This window comes from Lissotriton vulgaris, chromosome 3_1 (assembly GCF_964263255.1).
Source record: "Lissotriton vulgaris chromosome 3_1, aLisVul1.2, whole genome shotgun sequence".
Taxonomy (NCBI): Eukaryota; Metazoa; Chordata; class Amphibia; order Caudata; family Salamandridae; genus Lissotriton; species Lissotriton vulgaris.
The window spans coordinates 1,528,134,529-1,528,156,867 of record NC_141689.1 but is presented as its reverse complement, the minus strand read 5'-3'; the positions used below and the strand labels follow the sequence as shown (position 1 = coordinate 1,528,156,867).

Below are 22,339 nucleotides of genomic sequence, written 5' to 3'. Positions count from 1 at the left end.
TGCTCCGTTCTAAGATTTGAATAGACCATATACTGCTAGAGGAAAATAAGTGTCTGTAGAGAACCTGTCTCTGTAGAATTCAACTGGCACATGCATCAAAGCTTTTTGCTATCGCAAACGGTGCGATTCGCAAAAATCGGCTGTTTGGGATCGCAAAATTAGCTTTTGCAATGCATCAAGGGTCAAGGCCCTCGCAATTTGAAAATCCTCAATTAATTGCAAGTTCTCAAATTGCGATTGTATTTAAGGAATCGCATTTTGAGACCCAGGCCTTATGCCTCTCAGGGCTCTCAAACCCTTGTGGCGTCAGAGGGTGGGAGGCAGAAGCCCCAGGTGCTTGGCACCCTTTGTCCACTCTTCCTCCTGTCAGGTCAGGTCTGACATCCTGGCACTGACCCACCAGTCCCCGACCTTTATCCGGAGGCTGGACAGGAGGCTGTGGCTGTGCTGGGGATCTGTACCCTCCCACCTGGAGCGGTACCCCCTTCGAGAATAGTCAGGGAACCTGTTGCAGGTATCCGGCACCATTCACCCACCATTCCATGGGGTCTATCCTGCAACTGGTATTCCAGGTCGGGTGACACCCCGGGCCTGGCCCTCAACCCTAGGCTCCAAAGCCCCCAGGTCAGACAACACCTGAACCTGGCTTACCAACCCAGGGACCAACCCCTGAGGTCGAACACTTGCCCGGCACACCAGGACTTCACTCACTGATGTGCCCACACTGGTACACAGTACCTACCTGGCCCAACACGATGGTGTGGCCCAGTCCACCCCAAGGGTGAGATTCCTGCCCTCCTTCAAGGGGCAACCCTGTCCACCAGGACAACCAGCCACAGTGGCCACTGACAGCTGTCAGTGATGAGAGCCAGGCCACATGCCCGTCAGGCCTCTCTAACCTCGGTGGCGTCAGAGAGTGGGGGGCAGTAGCCCCAGGTGCCTGGCACCTTCCTTCCACTCTCCCTCTCGCAAAGTCAGGTAGGGCATCCTGACACTGGCCCGCCAGCCCAGGGTCTGTACCCTCTGGCGGACTAGGGGTCACGGGTGAGGCTCTCCTCTCCCTACCCCGCCTTCTGAGTTCCTGCACTCTCCTCCCAGGAGAGGCGCCCTCAGAACACGACTCTCCTACCAGTTCAGGACCTCCGTCCAGCAACTGGTCACCCAACACAGGGTTTAACCCCTCAGGTTGCACCGGGGTCAGAGGCGAGGGCTCCCTCCCTCTGTACCCCCTTCCAGAGAGCTTCACACTCCCTACTGGAGGGGTACCCTGGAAGCAAAACTGGTCAGGACACTGGTTACAGATGTCCTTCCTTCCAGGTCAGGCAGATCCTTAACCTAGTCTCCTGGCACGCCAGGACTTCTGGGGACTCACACAGTGCCCCCTTGAGGGAGACACATGACTCACGTGTCCCGTGACAGTCCACCTGGCGCAGATCTCATGACCCCTGTCCACCTGACAGTGCTCAAAGATCCCCCCGGACAGAAGTGGTATCACCATGGTCACTCCTGGGAGACTCAGTCCTTCTGGCTGGTCCCTGACCCACTGGTTCTCCCCCTAGGGACTCCTTCCCCCTCTCACCCCTCAGTCCGGACTCCTGCACCCTCCCAACTGAAGTGGCACTGCCAGACACCAGAACCACCGGAGCTCTGTTTACAGCGGCTCCAGGGTCTCCTGACACTAGGAGATCCTCCTCAAATGGCCTACTAGCACTTTCTAGGCCCCCAACCTGGCGTTCCCTTAAGGAACCTTCAAGGCCCTGAGACTGGGTTTCGGGCAGCGTGAGACACACCGTCCCACACTCACTCCTTCACTGAGACCGGACATGAGCCCCTACACTCCTCCCACTATACTGGGGCCTAACTGGGCTACACCGTATGTACCTCTTCCACCTCACAGGTCTGGAAGATATCTGTGCCACTCCTTTTAGGATCACTCCCCAATGCCTCCTCAGACTCTCTGGAATCCACCAAGAGGTCACACTCCACCGGGTGTTGGCATAGCTCTGGAAAACAGGGACTTAAAATATGCTCTCCAACAAATGAATTACACAGCCCCCCACAGTTGTTAACCTAGCTACCCTTGGCCTCACCCTCCAGTGCCTCACACAAGTACCCCACACCACTCTCCTGAGACTGGCAAGACAGTGTACTACTGTCTCTGTCACACAACCCACACTCTTCTGGCTGGTCTTCACGCTCACACACCAAGGTTTCTACCATGGGGGAACCCCTCTCATCTAGAATCAGTAGAGTGTCCCTCCCACCACTAGGAATATGGTCCCCTGTGCCAGTCCCCCAATCTACTTTAGGAACACTGCACTGCACTGGAACTACATCATAAACCTGAACCCCTTGGTGTTTGTCGACCCCCTCCCTCAAGTCAGGCGCCACATCTCTGGGTGTTTGTACCTTTCTCTCAGCACTGGAAACTATAATCTTGCTGCCACCTTCTGAGCTGGACTCCACTTCCAACTCAGCAAAGCTCACCTCTTGAGCTGCCCATGTTTCTTCTGCAGCTGAGACACTCATGGCCTCAAGCCTCTCGAGCTCCGAACCAAGCTCCCTCATTCTTAATTAATGGGCCAAGGTCATTTTCAATTCTTGCTCTCCTCCGCCGCCATTTCTCTCTCCATTTGCTCCAGCTCCAATTCAAGCCTCAACATTTCTAAATTATGATCTCTAGCCCTTTGGTTTTCCTCCAACTCCTCTGGGGAAAAACTTTCAGCGGAATGGTTGCTGCTAGCCCTTGGGGCTGCTCTGGACACAGGCAGATCTTGTGACCTGAAACCATCCCTTTGTGCATCCTCATCCTCTTTTGCACCATCTGTCTCCCCAGCCTCTTTGGTCTCCCACCAGGCCTTTAAGGCCTTCTGTAGCTCCTCCTTCTTGGAGCGGTGCTTCATGGGGCATCTAAAGCTCCTGCAGAACTGCTTGAGTTTTCTCTCGCAAAGGCACGATGCGATGATCTTTGGAGTTGCGACGATCTCCGGGGCCACGATGCGTGGACCAGAGGTGATCTCTCTCTCGCAGCTCCTCGATGCGATGGCTTCTGCGACGACACTCGCAGCAACGTGATGCGGTCCGCAAGCTCACCCAGCTAAGACAGGCTCTGCAACGACACTTGAAGCGATGGTAATCTTCCTGCACCGGTCTGGCGCGTCCCGCAAACGAAGGATGCAACAGCTCTGGCAGCGGCGACAGACGCTGCGACGATCTCGACCTTCGTAGTGGCAGGAATTTCCTCGCACTGTCAGGGATGCGCTCCGCAAGCGAGCGATGCGATAACTTTCCTGTAGCAAAGTCTTTAAAAGCTTGGTTTCCAGCTTCCCAACACAGGTACAACTTCCAGAGGCACCACAACTGGGCCAAGCACTCTAGGAAGGACAGAACTCTCTCAGCAGAGTTCAGGGAAGCTGGGGGCGAAGTCCTTTTGTTCCTGGGACTTCAAAAACAGGGAGCCAGCTCTTCTCTTCTCTTCTTGTGGAGAAGCGTGGCTCAGTGGTTAGAGGCGGCAGACCCGGAAGCTGAGATCGGCCGTGGACCAGGGTTCGATTCCCCGCCTCGGCGGGTCTCGGGCTCAAAATTCCACGGAGTCGACAATTCTCGCTCCGGTGCCTACTCGACTCACGGGGTCACACTCTGCGACTCTGGGCAATAGCTTGCTTAATCTCCACTACGGCCCCTCGCGGCGGGATGCCTGGCTTTCACCTTGTGGATACCCGGCCGGGGTATCTCACAGGGGAATACCAGGACGGGTTCCCTAAGCAAGCGCCTTGAGACCCCTGGGTTAAAGTGTTGCGCTATATAAATCGAAACACATTTACATTTACATTCTCAGGCCCTTGGTGATTCCTTCAAGCAAGGGGGACACAGCACCAAGCAAAGTCCTTCCCCTCTCCTTGGCAGCAAAGCAACAGCAGGTCAGTCCAGCAGAGCAACAGCAGGAGAGTCTTCCTTCTTCAGTTTCAACTTTCTCCTTGGAAGAGGTTCCTTCTTGATTCCAGGATGATCTAATTTTCTGTAGTCAGGGGTCCTGTACTTCTACCCCTAAAAGTCTTTGATCCCTTTGTGCAGGAGGGCTCTGAGCCCGGTCTGAACCAGTTCTGTGTGTTCCTGGAGCACTTTGTTTTCCTGGCCTATCCTTTCCTTTCAGAGAAAGGGGCAGGGTCGTCAGCCGCCCAGCAGGAGGTGGAGCCAGCATTGTGGAAGGCAGGCACAGCCCTATTTAGGCCCAGGTGCTATCCCCTCCCATCACTCTAGATGCAGATGGAGCTATTCAGCCCAGGGATGGCCCACTCAGACCCTGGGAGCCACCCAGCCCCTGTCACTCACAAACCAGACAGTCAATTCCCAAACAGGCCAAGGGACACAGTAAGGTCAGACAAGAGAACAGCAACTTTCGAAAAGTGCTGTTCTCAAACACAGGATTTAAAAACGACCTTTCCTAAAAGTCATTAAAAATCAATCAGACACCCACACCCAGTCAAGAGATCTGGGTTTAATCCATCACCGTTCTTTAGCCCACACTGCCACCCCAGTTCAGACATGGCCATATGCAAATCAGTCTGACCCTGTGCCTCATGGGAACAGTTTAATTTAATTTAATTTAATTGCGGGTTTATATAGCGCTAGGAATCGACTCCCGGAGGAGTATCTCCACGCTTCGACCGCTGGGGAACCCGTCCTGGCTCACCCTGAGAGATGGTCCCTGATGGGTATCTCTAAGGTGCGACCAAGCATCCCCGGCAGTCTGGGGGGGCCGTTGTGAAGATGAGGCAAGCTGATGCCCAGAGTTGCCGAGTGTGGTTTCTGACTAGAGTAGGCACCGAGGAGAGAATTATCGAGTCCGCTGACCCTGGTCCACGACCCTGCCGCGTCGGGAATCGAACCCTGGTCCCGGGCCGTCCTCTGCTTACGGGTCTGCCGCCTCTAACCAGTGAGCCACACTTCTCCACCCGAACTGCTTAGCCATGTCTTCCCTGGACCGGAAACAAGATTCCGAGGACCGGTTTCTGGCATTCCAGCCTTCTTCAGCCCGGCTTGCTTGAATCCAGTGGCAAAGTGAGCAAGGGACTCACGTCTGAGTATACCCTGCCACACTTATGGTGGCCAAAAGCGGTACAAAAAGGGTTGGTGATGGACGGAGCTTCTGAATCAATCAGACACCCACACCCAGTCAAGAGATCTGGGTTTAATCCATCACCGTTCTTTAGCCGTCTATTCACTACCAGAGCATATCACCTGCACAAGTATATGCTCTACCTTTCACATACACAGCACCCTGCCCAAGGGGGTACCTTGGGCCTTCCATAGGGGTGACCAATGTGTACAGAAAGGGAAGGGTTAGGCCTGGTCAGTGGGGAGACTGACCAGGAGGACATGGCAGTTCACAGACTGCACACAGGCACTGCGGTGGCCGTCCTGAGGCACCATTTTAGGGCTACTCATGTGGGTGGCACAATCAGTGCTGCAGGCCCACTAGTAGCATTTGTTATCACCAGCCCTTGCACACTCTGTCCATTTTACTAGGGACTTCTTGGTGACCCTAATATGCCAATCATGGATAACCAATCATAATACAATTTACACATAGAGCATATGCACTTTAGCATTGATCAGCAGTGGTAAAGTGCCGAGAGTCCTATTGCCAACAGCCACAGGTCAGGAAAAATAGGGGAGGGAGAAGCAAAAAGTTTGGGGATAATCCTGCAAGAAGGGCCAGTTCCGACACATCTCATAGAAGAATGAGCACTCTCTAACATTCTGTTTTCTGGTCTCCACTGTTCTCCAAAAATTGGTTATAATTTTAAATACCAAGGAGAAGGATCAAAGAAGAGCACTGGTTCACTGCCCCAGCTACGTTTGTCATACAGCTTTACAGCAATGTCATACTTTATTCCAGCAGGACTACTCCTATGATTGCAAGTGTATACCACCATTGAACCCCAGACCTGCAAATGAGGCGTCTGTTTAATACAAATAGTTATTGGTGGATACTTTCTTCAAGTCAGCTACTAAGTGCCTTAGAGTCTTGCAAGTGTGTGTACACTTCCTAACCTCCAACTGCATATTGATGCACCTTTTTCTCCTGCTTTAGCAGCAAGAACTTCATATTGCTCTTGAGACTCTTTGGTTTTGCTTCAAATCTACATCCTGGAGCTTCAGTTTAGTTATGACATAGGTTATAACCCCTCAGAGTGCACAAGTACGTTTCTGTTCTTACCTAAATTCATTACTTGGATTTTCTATGGGATTCATCACTTGCAAGATCTACTCCTGTTTCTCTGTGCATGGCCCAACCTGAATGTAGTACAGGAATGAGAATTCTTTTCTTGGTGCAGAAGTCTACTCCTGAAGTGCATGAGTGGATGAGCAAAATAATTTCGGATTTTTTAGGCATACCTTAATTTCAGGGCGCGAGTCCTCATTAGGTCGAGCCTGGGCAGCGCATGCGCTGCTCTGCAAGCCATGCTGTAATCAGGTATAGACTTGAAGCTCTGCCCACTCTGCTCGGCCATATTTTTCATTGGCTTGTGTCATTGTGGTTTGTAAACTGTGGCTTCTCATTGGTCAATAGGCTTAGTAGTCCATCCTTAGTACCGCCTTGTCTCATTTTGTAACCTCCCACCAGGACACCCCTTGTTACATGTGTTGTTACTCAGTAGGCTTTAATTACAGCCTCCATGCACTATTTGGTTAAATGGTTTCACATGCTGTTCCCCCAACGCTTTATTTTTTGTTTCCTAGCACGGCACACCACACTGATACAGTTGTGGCCATGCCTTTAGTTTGTTGTTTGCGGCTCGAACGCGACCAAATTGCGTTATTTTTCTTACTATATAGTCTTTTTGGTTTACAAGCACCCCATAGGGGGCTTTTACGTTAATGTTGGCCATGTCACTTTCTTTAGGACCGGATCATCTAAAGAAAGGGGCTTCGCCGTCATTAATGTGAAAGCGCGGCATAGGGTGCTTTTCCATAAATAGCATTTGAAATGCAATAGGTCTCGCAATTGTGAGAGATTAAGCTATTGGCATTGTCATTTACAACTGCAATAGCTCAAACTCTCATAAATGCAAGACCTATTGCATTGCAAATGCTTGTTTGTAGTTAAGGTGGGACAAGCACTTAGCCACTCATCTTGTCACACCAAAGGCCATCTGACACAGTGCAAAATAAGAATGTCCAGAACGCAGTCAGAGAAAAATACCTCAAAGTTTAGAAGGGCTTTTTGGCTCCAATAGTAGTAGTCACTTATCCGGAGGCCGAACAACCCTTTAACGGTCCCCTATGGTAGCGCAGAAGACAAGTGATTCAGTACGGATGCTGGTGCCAAGTTGAGGTTGTCAAAGACAAGAAGTACATTTGTTCGAAGATAAGATACTGCCAGAGTGGTGGTAACAAAGATGGCAAGGAATGATTCTGGAGCTTTGAAGGGCTTAGGAAAAGGAAGCTAATACTACCCTTAATACCCTTAAGCTTCAAGTACAGATTTTTTTTATTCAGAATAATTGTTTGCATATTGTATTTATTTATTTATTTAATTTATAAAGCGCATGAATCACCTCACGGAGGGGTAGCTAGCATTAAATTGGTTGCCATACAATATATATATATTAATGATCATAGTTTCTAATTTTGCTCATGATAGAAAACTGAAGACAAAATAATACACTTTGTTGTTAGTTGTGAAATTAAAGACAACATCCATCTATAGGTTAAACTGTACAGACAAAGAAATCTGGGCTCAAACTTCTGCTTCTTCACCTGACCGAATTGTGTGTTCCTAGGGATGTTTTTTTTATTTGACTGTGTTTCATTTTCTTTGAGCAACAAATTTGAAAGTACCTTGGAGTAACAGACCCATCTATTTATGGTTTAATAATCAATAATATTGCTACAAACATTGTTTGTTTGGCTATATACAGTCCACAAGACAAACGTTTTCCTTTGTTGTCTCATGAAAATAGAATTAGGGTATTGGGATTTTCTTACATGCTTCGAAATTCATGTTAGAAAACACTTAGGGCCGATTTCGCTGTCGGGCAGAATTGCTTCCGCATTACACCGACTCAGTCCTGGGACCGACCGACAACTATTTGGTTGCATTCCTGCATTTCCCTATGGGAGCATGCATTACAGCCATAAACCTGCTGCAATACATGCTCCCATAGGAAAATGGGAGGAGCTGGTCATCACTGCATGGATCAACAGAGGGCCCCCAACTGGAGGCCGCACACCTAAGGGTGCCCTGCTGTGGCCCCCAAACACGCTTTCTGACATGGTTTCATAGCCGAAAACTGTGCATCGTAATCCCAAAGGCAGAATGGCCCGCCCTTTGGGATTATGAGCCGGTTCCGACTGGCCAACGGGCTCCTTGAGCCTGTTGTAAGCCAGACCGAATGACCGGCCGGTTTAGTTTCCGACCGCCAGCATTATAATGCAGCGGTCAGGAAGAAAACTGAGGAGCTGATTACGATGTGGCCCGGAAAGGCTCCGACCGACGATCAGAGCCTTTACAGGGCGCATTGTAAACGGCCCCTTAATGTCAACACCGGGCTCTCAAAAAGATAAACTGTTAAAGAAATAACTTTTTTATTCCAAAAAGTATAATATTTTTAATGACGATTATTTTATAGTTTACATGCAAAATTCTTTTCATGGCTCAGGTCAAGTTAGAACACAGAGATGGACCGAAGCCCTAGCTCAGTTTGCTTTGCGCATTTGCTGTCTCGCCCAGCAAATGCTGTGGTAAATGAATACTAAGGAACTATGCTTTTTTGTTATAACCACAGGGGCTGGGGGAATTTGTAAAACTGTATACAACAGAAGACTTCCAGTTACATGTATTCATGCATAGATGGAGGAAGAAGCACTCACAGAGGCACATTGAATAAAAGACCATCTGGCCATCACGTGTGCCCTCAAGTGATACTTCCAATGTGTACCTTTTATTTAGAGTGAAAACAATTCTTCTTCGTTCATTTCTTTGAAAATGCAAACCTCATATAAAGATGGAAAGTGCTCATATATATAAATGTCTATTTGTTATTTCAAATACCTTTTTTCGAGTATTTTTTGGAAAAGAAAATATTGTCGGCACAGCGTTTTCTCTCAAACGGATTGTCTGCCCCGTTCTATCAAACCAAAAGTCTTCAAAGTGCTTGGAACACAAAAACGTATGCCGGCTTGGAGTGTAATTCTTCCTGTTCAGTTGGCACAACCATTTTTTCCTTCTCTCTGCATCTAGAGGGAATCTATAAAAAAAAAAGAAATTATAATATGGCTCAAAAGGCATTATTTTAAATTTAGACATTTAAATAGAATGTGTTTGCTAAATGACAAGCACATTTAATTACCTACGAATGTTTTCCGTTGAGCCAACATTTTCTACTTATTCTTGTATTTGATAATATTCACATTAGAAAGTAATTTGAGCATACAAGTGGTACAAAAAGCCTTTATTGTGTGATTAATACAAATGTTTACAATATAAGAGTACTATATTCCAAATTGTAAAAGCACTGATGCGTAAAATCATTAAAACCCAAGAAATACAGTTGAAACAGACTGACTAAGTCAGGTATTAAAGTGCAGAACTCGAATCTGATGTACATGGTATGAGCTGGAAGTTATCAATATTGGGTAAGTACAAACAGCATCTTTAAAAAATCAATTTAATCCAATTTAAAATACATATAATCAACTAGTGTTCGCCCCTCGCAACCGACACTGGGTGTTGGAGCCATTTGTAACAGCTTAGCGTCTTTAGCCTACTGGGCTTTAAGTTACTTTGGTACACTCGTTTTTGGGCTAAGCAGGTGGATCAGCCTTGCCAGTCTGGCTTAGTTATTGTCAATCAGCCTGTGGGCTCAGGGTGAAAATTGGTGCCACTGCTTACATCTTCTAGGCGAACCTGCATAATATTAATTTATTTGCCGAATTTTGCCAGTTCCATCAGCTCCTTGATGGTAAACACCAAATTTGCGGCCTCATTGGATGATTGAGCACCATGGGCGATGAAGAGTGGTTTTAGCAATCTATGGCATGGTGTCAGAAGAACGGGATAGCAGCAAAGCAGGTGGTTAAAAGACTCATATTTAAAACTGCTAAGTTGGCAGTTTTTGTAAGGGACTGCCATCTTGGATTAAGTTCATTGGTCTGTAAGCCCATTAGCCGGGCAAACAGGATTTGTTTTATGCTGCCTTTATGAAGTGCACTAGACAAACAGGTTTGTGGTGTAAGGGAGTCTGGTTGTACACTGACTTACAACAGCCCACAGCTTGCCTGAGTTTTCAAGCTTGTCCATGTCGCTTGCATTGGATAGCGTTTTAATTTGTTTTTTCAGGGCATGTTTAAGCATGCAAGTTATGAGCTGTTTAACACATTTTGGTCAATTTGAAGGGTGTTGATCGAGCGTGGTTAATATTGGGACCAAGGGTTCCTGCTTTGAACGAAGATGGGCTGGAGAGCTGCTTTCAATGTATTGGCCGGCGCCTTCATTATTCTATGGTAGTAATTTACAAAGGACGCCTTACTCGCCCACATTTGGGGAACCAGCCCAAATTCCAGCCTCATCAGGCAGCTCCAAACATACAATGGAAGACTAAAAACCCTTTTGTAAGCCCCAACTTGGTATTAGTCCAAGATATGTACTAACTGACCAGGGTAGGCTTACTCACTGTCAATAATCGTTGGTAGTAAAGTGGCGGTCAGTAATTGTCTTATTATGCATGCGGACAGGCTTTCAAAAGACATGCAAATGACATACCTTTCAAGACAAACATTCAGAAAGACACCGATTTTCTCACTGAATGTTTTGCTACCATACAAAATGTTTTACAGTGAAGAAACTTCACATATTATTCTAATAACTTTGCATGTTACACCTGTTATTATGCTTGCATGTGACCTATGGAGGTAGTAGTTTTTAAGGCAAGAAATCACAGCTTTGGGGCCATGACTTGGATTGCAAGCCAGATTCTTGATTTTAACACACTGTCGTCAACTGCCATACAATGATTTCAATGCGTAACAAGCACCTCCACTGTAAACTTGGAAGTTACTCGAAGAGGTAAGCTTTATATTAAACTTGAACAGCGCAGCATGATATTGTTTATTGTCTTGTTTGAGAAAGGAGTGTACACGTAGCAATCCCTATACCACATAACACAAATACGTAATACTGAGAATTCATTCAAACACATATCCAGTCGTACACAAAGGTGTAATGGAAAAGGCAAAAAAAAGGCCTTGTGTTCAGCTGCTGTGAGTAAATACTGATTATACAGACAGCGGAACAAAACCATCTTTCTGCACTAAACAAAGATTCAAAATATATGTGACCACACAATACTAGGAAGCAAATTCTAAACAAGCATTGGCATAGCCAATAGGTCTAGCCTTTGGGACCTTATATGTGTTTAGTTATCCAGCACAATATCCTTGGTGCAACAACATCAAGTGTTGCATGGCTAAACACTTATAAGGTCCCAAAAGCGAGACCTATTGGCTATGCTAATGCTTGTTTTTTATTGTGACAGGATCAATCTGCTCTAACCAGTCTACAGACAAGGATGTGACATTTGTATGCGAAGTATGGCTTGAAAATAATCGTGATTTAACAGCAAACCACATTTAGTGCTAAAAATCTCATTCTGCATAACTTTAGTTGAATTTCTCAAGAAAAAAAATACACAAATTCGGGTACAATTGAAACTTTTCCCGTTCTCTAATTCAATAGATTCCCTTGCGAGAGGAAGAGAGGTTGGGGGAGCAAGTGAGTGAGCGCACGAGGAAGGAGGGGACAACTGCTACCCGGGCCGGCCCCTAATAACCGTCACTTTCTCTTTCCAATTTCAACTCTCAGCTGTTCATCAAAAGAATTTGAAACAACTGTGAGCTGCCAGCCAGGCGGATAATATAGGGCATATGTGGCTGACTGGGCCAGTCTCTTTACATCTATGAAAGAGTCTGTCTGTCCTGACAGGAGGTGGGACATGAAAGGGAAGACAGATCAGGGTTAGCGGAAAGAGCAAACGTGTGGAAAGAGAAGGGAAGAGTCAAGGAAAAAGAAGTACGGGCAAAAGAGACAAACTTATTGCATTCAAAAAGAGCTGGGAACATGGCGCAGGTAAAGAAACGGGGAGATAAAACATGAAAACAGATGGAAAACAGATGAGAGAGAAGAAAGAGGACTATAGGGGAAGGGACAATGCAAAGTAACTTAGGGAAGAAAAGAGAAGTAGTAACGGGAAAGAGGGTTTGATAGAGAGCGAGTGAGACAAGAAAGACACAAAAGAGAGATAACAAGAGGGGAGAAGTGAGGCTCGAGAAAAGAACAGGAAAGTTAGGACAGGGAGAGGACACAGTGAACTGGATGGGCCCGCCCAATCTGCTTTTTCCCCCACCAAGTGAGAGGGTCAGAGTGAGGCTGGGTTCCTGGTTATCACGTGTATATTAATTCACCCCTCTAATGGCCTCCATCTTGCCTGATTGCACTCACTATGTGCAACACTAAAAACATGAAATACAATCTGGCTTGTATAGGTATGTAAAGCATTTTTTACGCTTTTCATAAATATTGTCGCCTATATACCATTTTAAAGCAGTCTAACAACAACACGACTTGGCATAGGTGTGGCTCACTGGTTAGAGGCGGCAGACCTGTAAGCAGAGAACGGCCCGGGACCAGGGTTCAATTCCCGACACGGCAGGGTCATGGACCAGGGTCAAACGGACTCGATAATTCTCTCCTCAGTGCCTACTCTAACCAGGGAACACACTCGGCAACTCTGGGCATTAAGCTTGCCTCATCTCTAAAATGGCCCCCCACAGACGCCGGGGATGCCTGGTTTCACCTTGGAGATACCCAGAAAGGGACTATCTCACTGGGAAAACCAGGACGGGTTCCCCAGCGGTCTTCAGCGCCAGGATACTCCTTGGAGTCACAGTGCGCTTTACAAGTACACCCACATTTACATTTACATTTACATAGTCCCAACTATGAAAAACCTCAAGTAAAACAAGCAAGGGGGTCGGGGTGGCGACGGCGGCAAACATGCGAGTGGTGCGCGCGCCCGCCCAAAGTTAAACAAGCACAGCCAAAGTCTTACTGAGTTGTCCCCCTCTGATAATGGAATCGGACAAGCAGAGGGGTCGGGGTGGTGACGGCAGCAGGCACGCGAGTGGTGCGTGCGCCTAAAGTAAAACAAGCAGGGCCTGCGCGCCCCCGCGCGCGTAACCGCAAGCTCTAGGCTACAAGGTAGCATTTTCTGAAGCCTGCTTACTAAAAGTCTCGCCAGAGCATCGCATGCGCTGGCTCAGGAGAGACCTAAAAAAATAAATTCCATTTAATGATTACGTAAAATAAATTGTGATTTGGTAGAGCCAGGGAAAAAAGAATCCACAGTTTCGATCTCAGTATTTCGTAAATCCATTGTTTACCCAACCACTGTCATCCTCATGGTTTTATATTATACACAAAGAAGGGAAGAGTGAGACACAAATTCAGGGCCACCCTCATGTCCGACAGACAAACAAAATGGGCTCTGGAAATAGAGAAGATAGCATTTCCATTCATTACATCATTGTTTTTTCTGGGGAGCAGGTAGCAACACTCAATTTGCCAATGTTTGCCTGTAAAGCACTCTTTTAAAAAGGTGAAAGAAAAAAACATTTAAAAATAGTAGAGGAAAAGCAAATACATATCTTATGGTATCTATGGTATCTCAAAACTGTACACTGAAGTCAAGGTTTTTAGTCTTTATGAATGGCATGGCTTTTTTTAAAATACTTTTTACTCAGGAATTTCTGAACAGAATTTAAAAACAAGCATTTGCAATGCAATAGGTCTCGCATTTGGGACATTTTAAGCTATTGGCATTGTAAATGACAATGCCTTTCATTTATACATTTTGAAAACCAACACATAAATAAAAGGTTTGTTATTTACAATGCCAGTAGCACAAAGTTTTGCAAATTCGAGACCTATTGCATTGTAAATGCTTGTTTCTTTTTGTTTAAGCACTCCTCAAGACTGCATGTGTTTTCCATCTCACTACCTCATCTGTTTTTCTCTACACCAAGCAAGTAGCTTTCTCTCACCCATGTGCTTATCTCCACCCATCTGCACTCATGTTGCTCGCTCTCGCCTGTGTGCTTCTCCATTGTACTCCATGTTGTATTATTTTGCCTGTGTAGCCTGAGCAAAGCAAGCGTCCCTCTCTCACAAAAGGCGTATATACAGTCTTCCGTTTCCCGAAGAGCAGATCCAGCAGGGCAGAGTTGTATGGACTTGCATAGCTCACAGAGTATGTACACTTAAGACGTGACTGACATGTAGAGAAAAGACCTATCTAGAGCGGGGGGCTTCACTCACTGAGGGGAATATATAGGAGACTCCAGGTGAAACAGGCTTGAAATCGCTTCCCAATGCTTTAATTTAGTCAGAAAGCGTGATATGTCTCTAGCGCTATAGCAAGGTAATCAATAAATCTATGTGCCCACATTAATAGCTGAAACAGCGGATAACTGGATGCCCCGTTACCTGCTTGATGCAAGTTTGTTTAGCCGAGGGCAGCGGTGTAGCAGTCTCGGCGGCGGAGGTTCGGCAGAGGCAGCGGCGTGCTCCCGGGCTCGGCGCTTGTGTGTTCTTTGCTGAGCTGCGTCTCGAGGGGTGGTCGAGCTGAACAGGAGGCAGCAGTGTTCCCGCATGACGGGGTGGGTCGCGGCTCTGGCGCATCAGGACCCGGATACGGCAGTTGACCCTGGACTGTGGAAGAGAGCTCGGGAAGCTGCGCTGAACTGCAGGAAGAAGCTCCTCAGAGTCGGCTTTCTCTTCCGGGGTAAAAGCGGCGGTGGCAGCGGTGACATAGAGTGCAACTCTGCCGTGAATGAAAATGAATGTGCAGAGGAGGTAGGGATCAGAGCAAAACACTCGGGAGCATTACAATGTGGTAGTTACGAACTCTCAAATGTGGGGCATTGGGAAAGTTCGAGGAGCCCTATTTTCATTGGAAAACACAACCAAAGATTTATATTAGAAAAAAAGTGTGGAAAAGGACTTGGTGAAAGTGCTATAAATACAAAACAGTCAAATTTTCCCAGCTGGATGAATGAAAAGAGAGGTGAAAGTCTCTCTCTTAAGGAAATTGTGGAAGAAGAAGGATACAAACACAGTGAGCAACAGAGAGGAACAGAGGCAGCAACAGAAAAAGATGAAATAGAAAAGCAAGAAAATATAGATCTATTATCACAAAGCCCAGGAAAAACTCACAACGACCACACCATCTTATCGTTGGGAAAAAATAAAAGCGTCAAATATAAAAAAGAGAAAAGCCCACCACACTTTAATTATTTCACAAGATCTAGAACAAGGAAGATACAGGGAGTTGGAGCTTTTTTCTCTGCACCAGAGAGATCAGAAGAGGGAGAAACAAGGTCAGCGTTTTGCCTCAGGAATCAAAACTTAAGCAAACAGAGCCTTCTACAACCTACGAAAAAAAAGTGTATGACCCCCAAAAGCACAAAAAAAAAACTGTGAAAAACCCCCCACGCTTAGAGGAATTGACAGAGAGTATAAAAAGCAGAGGGTCAAGGAAAAACAAGGATCAGAAAATAAAGATCACACCATCTTTAAGATCATACTTTAAAATACAACAAGTGGTACAAGTAAGAGGAGGAAGTCACTGTATAGCAAATAACACGACTGACACAACAGATATAACAAATACAGCGGACACAGTGCCCTTACATTTTTTAGCTCTAAACTCAGACAATCAGAGCGTCAGTCCTACTTTTGAAAAGGAACTGGAAGAGTCTGCAGACATGGAAAGACTAACAGGAGTAGATATGCAGTCACCGCCTCCTCCAGCCCCAATCATAAGTGTGATTTCCCCATTGAAAACATCTTTACTACTAAACCTGTCACCACAACCAGAACATCAAACGCAAGTAATTTCAAGTGCCACACCGCAAGTTGAAATTGATCAAGAGATCCAAGAGGACGAGCCAGAGCAGGAACATATGGAATATATAGACAAAAGCAAGACAGAAAATATTCTAGAACAATGCCTGGATAAAATGATGGAAAAAATAATGGGAGAAATGAGAGAAAAATTTTCGATCTCAGAAGCAAATCAGAATAAAATACAAGAGGTCGTTGAAAGTTTAGATCAGAAACTAAATGATCTAGGGGTCAGAGTCACTGCGGTTGAGAACGAGTTGGGCTCCTTAAGCAAAAAAGTATGTACAAACCAAAAAGAAATACGACAGTTAAAAGATAACGAGAAAGCAATCAAGGAGAAACTAGAATCTTTGGAAAACCAAGGAAGAAGGAATAATATTCGCGTGCTGAATGTCCCTGAAAACTCAGAGGGAGCAGACATTAAGGCTTACGTAATATCCCTGCTAGAAGAATTCCTCCCCTGGACAAAAGACTGCGATTTCGCAGCAGACATTCAACGAGTCCACAGAGACCCATTCAGAAAGAGTAAAGAGAAGAAAACTCCGAAGAAAATCTTGGTAAATTTCAGAACATATTCTCTGAAGGAAAAAATACTGAGTGAGGGTCTAAAAATTGGGAATTTCAATAAACTCAACTGGTCATTTAGTATACGATCAGATAATTGCAAAGCCACGCAAGATAGGCAATGGGAGCTAGGGCAGTACATGCAGGAGCTGAAAACTCTCGGAGCAAGTGTACAATTGAAATTCCCCGCCGCCCTTAGAATAATGTGGCGAAATAAAATGCACAACTTAAGGGAGCCAAAAGAGGTAGAAAACCTTATTCAACTAATAAAAGATCAGATTGAAATTGATAAACAAAATAAGGAATAATACAGTTATGCAGGAGTTAAAGGAACTAACTCCTTGTACTAAAAACACTAAGAAGGAACTAGGAAAGTTTTCAGAGACAAAGAAACATTTATAATATAACAAATTTGGGAAGCACTTACGCATTAAAAATCAAAAGAATGAAATACCTGGAGAATCAGAGCACGAAATCGGGTGGAAAAACCCGAAAGAAGAAAAAGGGAGGCTTCCCCAGGGAGGGAACCCAAATTAACACGCAAGCGCAAGATGCAACTCTGTAAATACACATGGGTGGGGAGCAAAGTAGGGAAAAAAGGAAAAAAAAAATCCTCAAAATTGGAATATAAAAACGGTAAGGGAGTTAAGGGCTGCCTCAATAGAAACAACAATTTAAGATGGTAAAGGAGAAATCAATAAAAATTCTAACTTGGAATGTTAACGGACTTAAAACTCCCTCAAGAAGAAGAAGGATTATGGAATATCAGAAGGAAATAGAAAGTGAAATCATCATCCTTCAAGAAACACATCTAATAAATGCAGAGTGGACTCAACTGACACAAAACCTGGATTGGATCGGATCAAGTATACATACAACACAAGAATGTAATACAAAGGGGGTGGCAATTATAAAGAAATCCCTCAAGGCCAAAATAGAAGCTAATAAAGTGGACAGCAACGGTAGATGGGCAATTGTTAAAGTCCAAGATCGCAATCTGACAATTGTGGGATATTATGGCCCTAACAGGGACGACCCAGAGCCCTTAAAAAAATTATACTCTGAACTTCTAACATTCCCAACCCCAATTATCATGGGAGGAGACTTTAATCTCATACAAAACCCTAAAATAGATAGAATCCCTTCAACAAAACAATGGAATCTACCAAAGATGAGGGAATGGTTAGGGATCTACAAAAAAGACTTAATTTTAGAAGACATGTGGAAGCTAAAAGGTGTAAAAAACTACCCGTATACCTTTCAAAATAAAAAATTAGGACACAAATCCAGAATAGACTTTTTTTTACTAAACAAAAATCTGCGAGATAAGGTTAAAAGCATTGAACACCTACCTGCGCACTTATCGGATCACTCTGCAGTTCAGCTAAATATAACACTTCCACAACTACAGCTGGCTAATAGGTGGACAGTTGACCGCACAATTCTTAGAGACGAACAATGTGTGGAGGAACTCATAACAACCTCCCGACAATATTTTCAAGATAACGCAGTATGTACATAAAAAAGGGTAACGTGGGATGCTTACAAAGCAGTAATAAGAGGCAAACTACTCAGCTTGGGTGCTCACAAACACAAGATAAAAAAACAGGATATAAAGAAGCTGGAAACAGGAATTAAAGAAGTAGAACTACGCCTAGAATGCGATATATCTCAAGAACTGAGGGAAAACTTAGAAGAAAAGCATCGCAACTCAAAAGAGAACCTGACAAATTATCTGGAGAATATAATTAAAGAAAAATGGGAGAATAGCAAACTAGCAAACCATGAATATGGAGAAGGCTGCGGAAAGATGCTAGCCTGGAAATTGAGGTCAGATCAGACTAGAAATAATATATTAAGCATTAACACTCAAGACCAATCAGCCATTTGCTCAGATGATGTTTCAATAAGGCAAGAATTTTCCAAGTTTTTTACGTCAATATATAAAGAAGATACAAATCCTTCAGAGGAAGAAATTAAGAATTATCTAGAAAATATTCAACTTCCAAGTCTGACAGACGAAGAAGTGAATTTCATGAACACTGAAATAACAGCGGAGGAATTAAGGAGTGCCATAAGTAATTTAAAGAGAGGAAAAGCTGCGGGGCCAGATGCGTTACCAAATGAACTTTATATCGCATTAAAAGACACACTAATTGAACATTTACCAGAAATAATTAATAAGACTTACCTGGGACACGAAATGATACCAGATTCATGGAATGATGCGATGATAAGCATATTATTAAAACCAGGTAAAAGCCCTAAAAACTGCGCATCGTACAGGCCAATATCACTCCTAAATTGCGACTATAAGTTGTTCAAGAATATAATAGCAAAAAGGTTATCAAAAGTTATGGCCAAATTAATTAACCCGGACCAAAAGGGTTTCATAAAGGGCAGACAAATCCAGGAAATTACACACGAATTAGTGGCAACAATTGACGTAGCTGTATGCGAAAAGTTACCTCTCACGATTATCACATACGATGCTGCCAAAGCCTTTGACCGTGTTAACTGGGCTTTTCTAAATAAAATCATAGAAAAAAGTAAATTAGGGATAAACTTTATCCACATGGTAAAGGAAATATACACTAACCCAAGAGCGAGGGTAGCAGTTAACGGTAACCTTACGGATAATATCGAGATTCAGAGAGGCACACGTCAAGGCTGCCCTTTGTCTCCGTTACTTTTCAATTTATATATTGAACCCTTGGCCTATTCTATCAGAAACCAATCAATTATAACACCTTTTAGATACCTAAATTGGACAAAGAAAGTCGCGTTATACGAAGACGATTTAATGGTGTTTACCGATAACTATAACTCTTCTAAAGTAGCGATTGAGGATGCGATGAACAAATTTGACAAAGTTTCAGGTTATTTGATAAATGTTGACAAAACAGAGATAATGAGCTGGAACTCGAACTTAAGTTCACCTCTCTTAAAGGATAAAATAAAATATTTAGGCATCATTATAACACAAGATCTTGGAAAATTATCGGAAACAAACTTAAACATAGTATCGAAAGAAATGAAAAAACTCCTTAAAATTTGGTCAGGCCTACCGCTAAGTTTCTTAGGTAAATCTAATATAATAAAGATGTCAATCATTCCCAAATTCACGTATCTTTTTAATAACATTCCGTTAGAATTCAAAAAGGAAGCCCTAAAAAAAATACAAGGTGAAATATCCAGCTTTATTTGGTCGGCAAAGAGTACAAGAATCTCATGGAATAAACTCAGGAGAAAAAAGGAACAGGGAGGAATAGCAAGTCCTGATATATATGAATACTATAGAGCCTTCCAATTTAAAAATTTTAGAGCTCTGCTGAAGGTGCATCAAGCATACCCAATCTACTTACAACATCTAACAAACGATGAAGATCATTTCCTTTTTAAATTTGGCCACCCCAAATTTTTCAAAAAAGTTGAACTAAAGATTCTGAATAATGCTGTTAAGATTTGGAATCAAATAAGAACTGCCACGAAGATTCCATATTACAGTAGTATGGCTCCAATATGGGATTCACCAGGCACCCCAGATTGTTTAAAGGCCTCACTATCAAGCCCACTCAGACAATCCGGAATTGAAAAATGGGGACAACTTTTATATGAAAATTCTTTAATATCATGGGAACATTTGCAAGTAATTACAGATCGAAAAATATCAAAGTTCAAATACTATCAATTGAGCAGCTGGGCAAATACTATCCCGAAGGAAGCAACAGATCCGGAAAACTTAGAATCAGAAATGACGAATGAAACGGAATTAAAAAAAGAAGTCTCAAAATGGTATTGGATGCTAATTGAATTCGGAGAAGAAAATCTTACTATCTCTGAAAAAATATGGAAGAAAGACCTACCTAACGAAGATTTGGATCTATGTCACAACTGGAAAAAATCAATAGAAAAATGTTGGCTGTGTGTAAAGCCCGCAGCTTTAAAAAGGAATCATCTTTTCTCTATACATAGAGCGTATTGGACACCCAAAAAATTATCAAAATTTAAAGGATCGGCTGTAAAATCGTGCAGTAAATGTGGCGAGGAAAAAGTGGATGATATTCACATGTTTGGTGACTGCTCATCGCTTTCACAATTTTGGCAAGAGATTGGTAAGACACTAACTGCAATACTGGCAACACCGATAACTGTGAGTATTATCTTAATTATTTTTGGGATACATCATACTACTCAATCAAATCAGATTAAGCTAAATATACACCAAGAAAACTTACTGTTTGTTATGATCCTATTGGCACGTAGAGAGATATGTATTAACTGGATAAAACCAGCACCACCAACCCATGAGAATTGGTTAAATGCTGTAATAAGAACTAGTAGACTGGATAGAAAAGGGAAACAACTTAAAAATATGAAATATTGGGAGATCTTGGAAAACTATATCATCTCTAGATGATAAACTAGAATATCTCCTTGTCGGAGGCTTCTTGATTCTTTTTTCTTTTTTTCTTTTGATTCCAATGATTAAGCGGAACAATAATTCCTGGCATGACTTGAAGTCTGTCAAACTCCCTAAGGGTCAGAAATCTCCAGAAAAAGGAATTATTGAGCAAGATAAAGGTGTGCGGAAGGAACCTGACTAGAACGAGAATAAGACACACCCCTTTGTACTCCTCGATAGACGATTGGGGGCAGTTTTGGAGGTACAACCGCTCGGATACTGTCGGACTCCCAATCACCTTTCTTTCTGCATAACCCGCAATATGAGGATTTAAAAAAAAAAAAAAAAAAAAGAGACACAAATTCAGGGCCACCCTCATGTCCGACAGACAAACAAAATGGGCTCTGGAAATAGAGAAGATAGCATTTCCATTCATTACATCATTGTTTTTTCTGGGGAGCAGGTAGCAACACTCAATTTGCCAATGTTTGCCTGTAAAGCACTCTTTTAAAAAGGTGAAAGAAAAAAACATTTAAAAATAGTAGAGGAAAAGCAAATACATATCTTATGGTATCTATGGTATCTCAAAACTGTACACTGAAGTCAAGGTTTTTAGTCTTTATGAATGGCATGGCTTTTTTTCAAATACTTTTTACTCAGGAATTTCTGAAGAGAACTTAAAAACAAGCATTTGCAATGCAATAGGTCTCGCATTCGCGACATTTTAAGCTATTGGCATTGTAAATGACAATGCCTTTCATTTATACATTTTGAAAACCAACACATAAATAAAAGGTTTGTTATTTACAATGCCAGTAGTTCAAAGTTTTGCAAATGCGAGACCTATTGCATTGTAAATGCTTGTTTCTTTTTGTTTAAGCACTCCTCAAGACTGCATGTGTTTTCCATCTCACTACCTCATCTGTTTTTCTCTACACCAAGCAAGTAGCTTTCTCTCACCCATGTGCTTATCTCCACCCATCTGCACTCATGTTGCTCGCTCTCGCCTGTGTGCTTCTCCATTGTACTCCATGTTGTATTATTTTGCCTGTGTAGCCTGAGCAAAGCAAGCGTCCCTCTCTCACAAAAGGCGTATATACAGTCTTCCGTTTCCCGAAGAGCAGATCCAGCAGGGCAGAGTTGTATGGACTTGCATAGCTCACAGAGTATGTACACTTAAGACGTGACTGGCATGTAGAAAAAAGACCTCTCTAGAGCGGAGGGCTTCACTCACTGAGAGGAATATATAGGAGGATGAGATTGTGAATGTACAAGTTGACACCACTCTCACTTAGGTGATATTCCACGTCAGCACCTGTGTTGATTCTTCAGTTTTCCAGGTATTGAGACATTTCAGTAACCTAGTAGGTCACTGTTATTAGAAGAAGACTCACCATGCTCTA

At 43.8% G+C, this 22,339-nt stretch overlaps 1 protein-coding gene across 1 annotated transcript in view; it reads right to left on the bottom strand.

Annotated features, from left to right (window-relative positions):
• LOC147728131 (THAP domain-containing protein 1-like) overlaps positions 1 to 22,339 on the bottom strand; it is a 55,259-nt gene that overhangs the window by 11,832 nt on the left and 21,088 nt on the right. Inside the window, exon 2 of the mRNA XM_086962015.1 lies at positions 9,062 to 9,257. Coding sequence (XP_086818141.1) covers positions 9,062 to 9,257 — 196 coding nt within the window. The remainder of the gene's footprint in view (positions 1 to 9,061; positions 9,258 to 22,339) is intronic.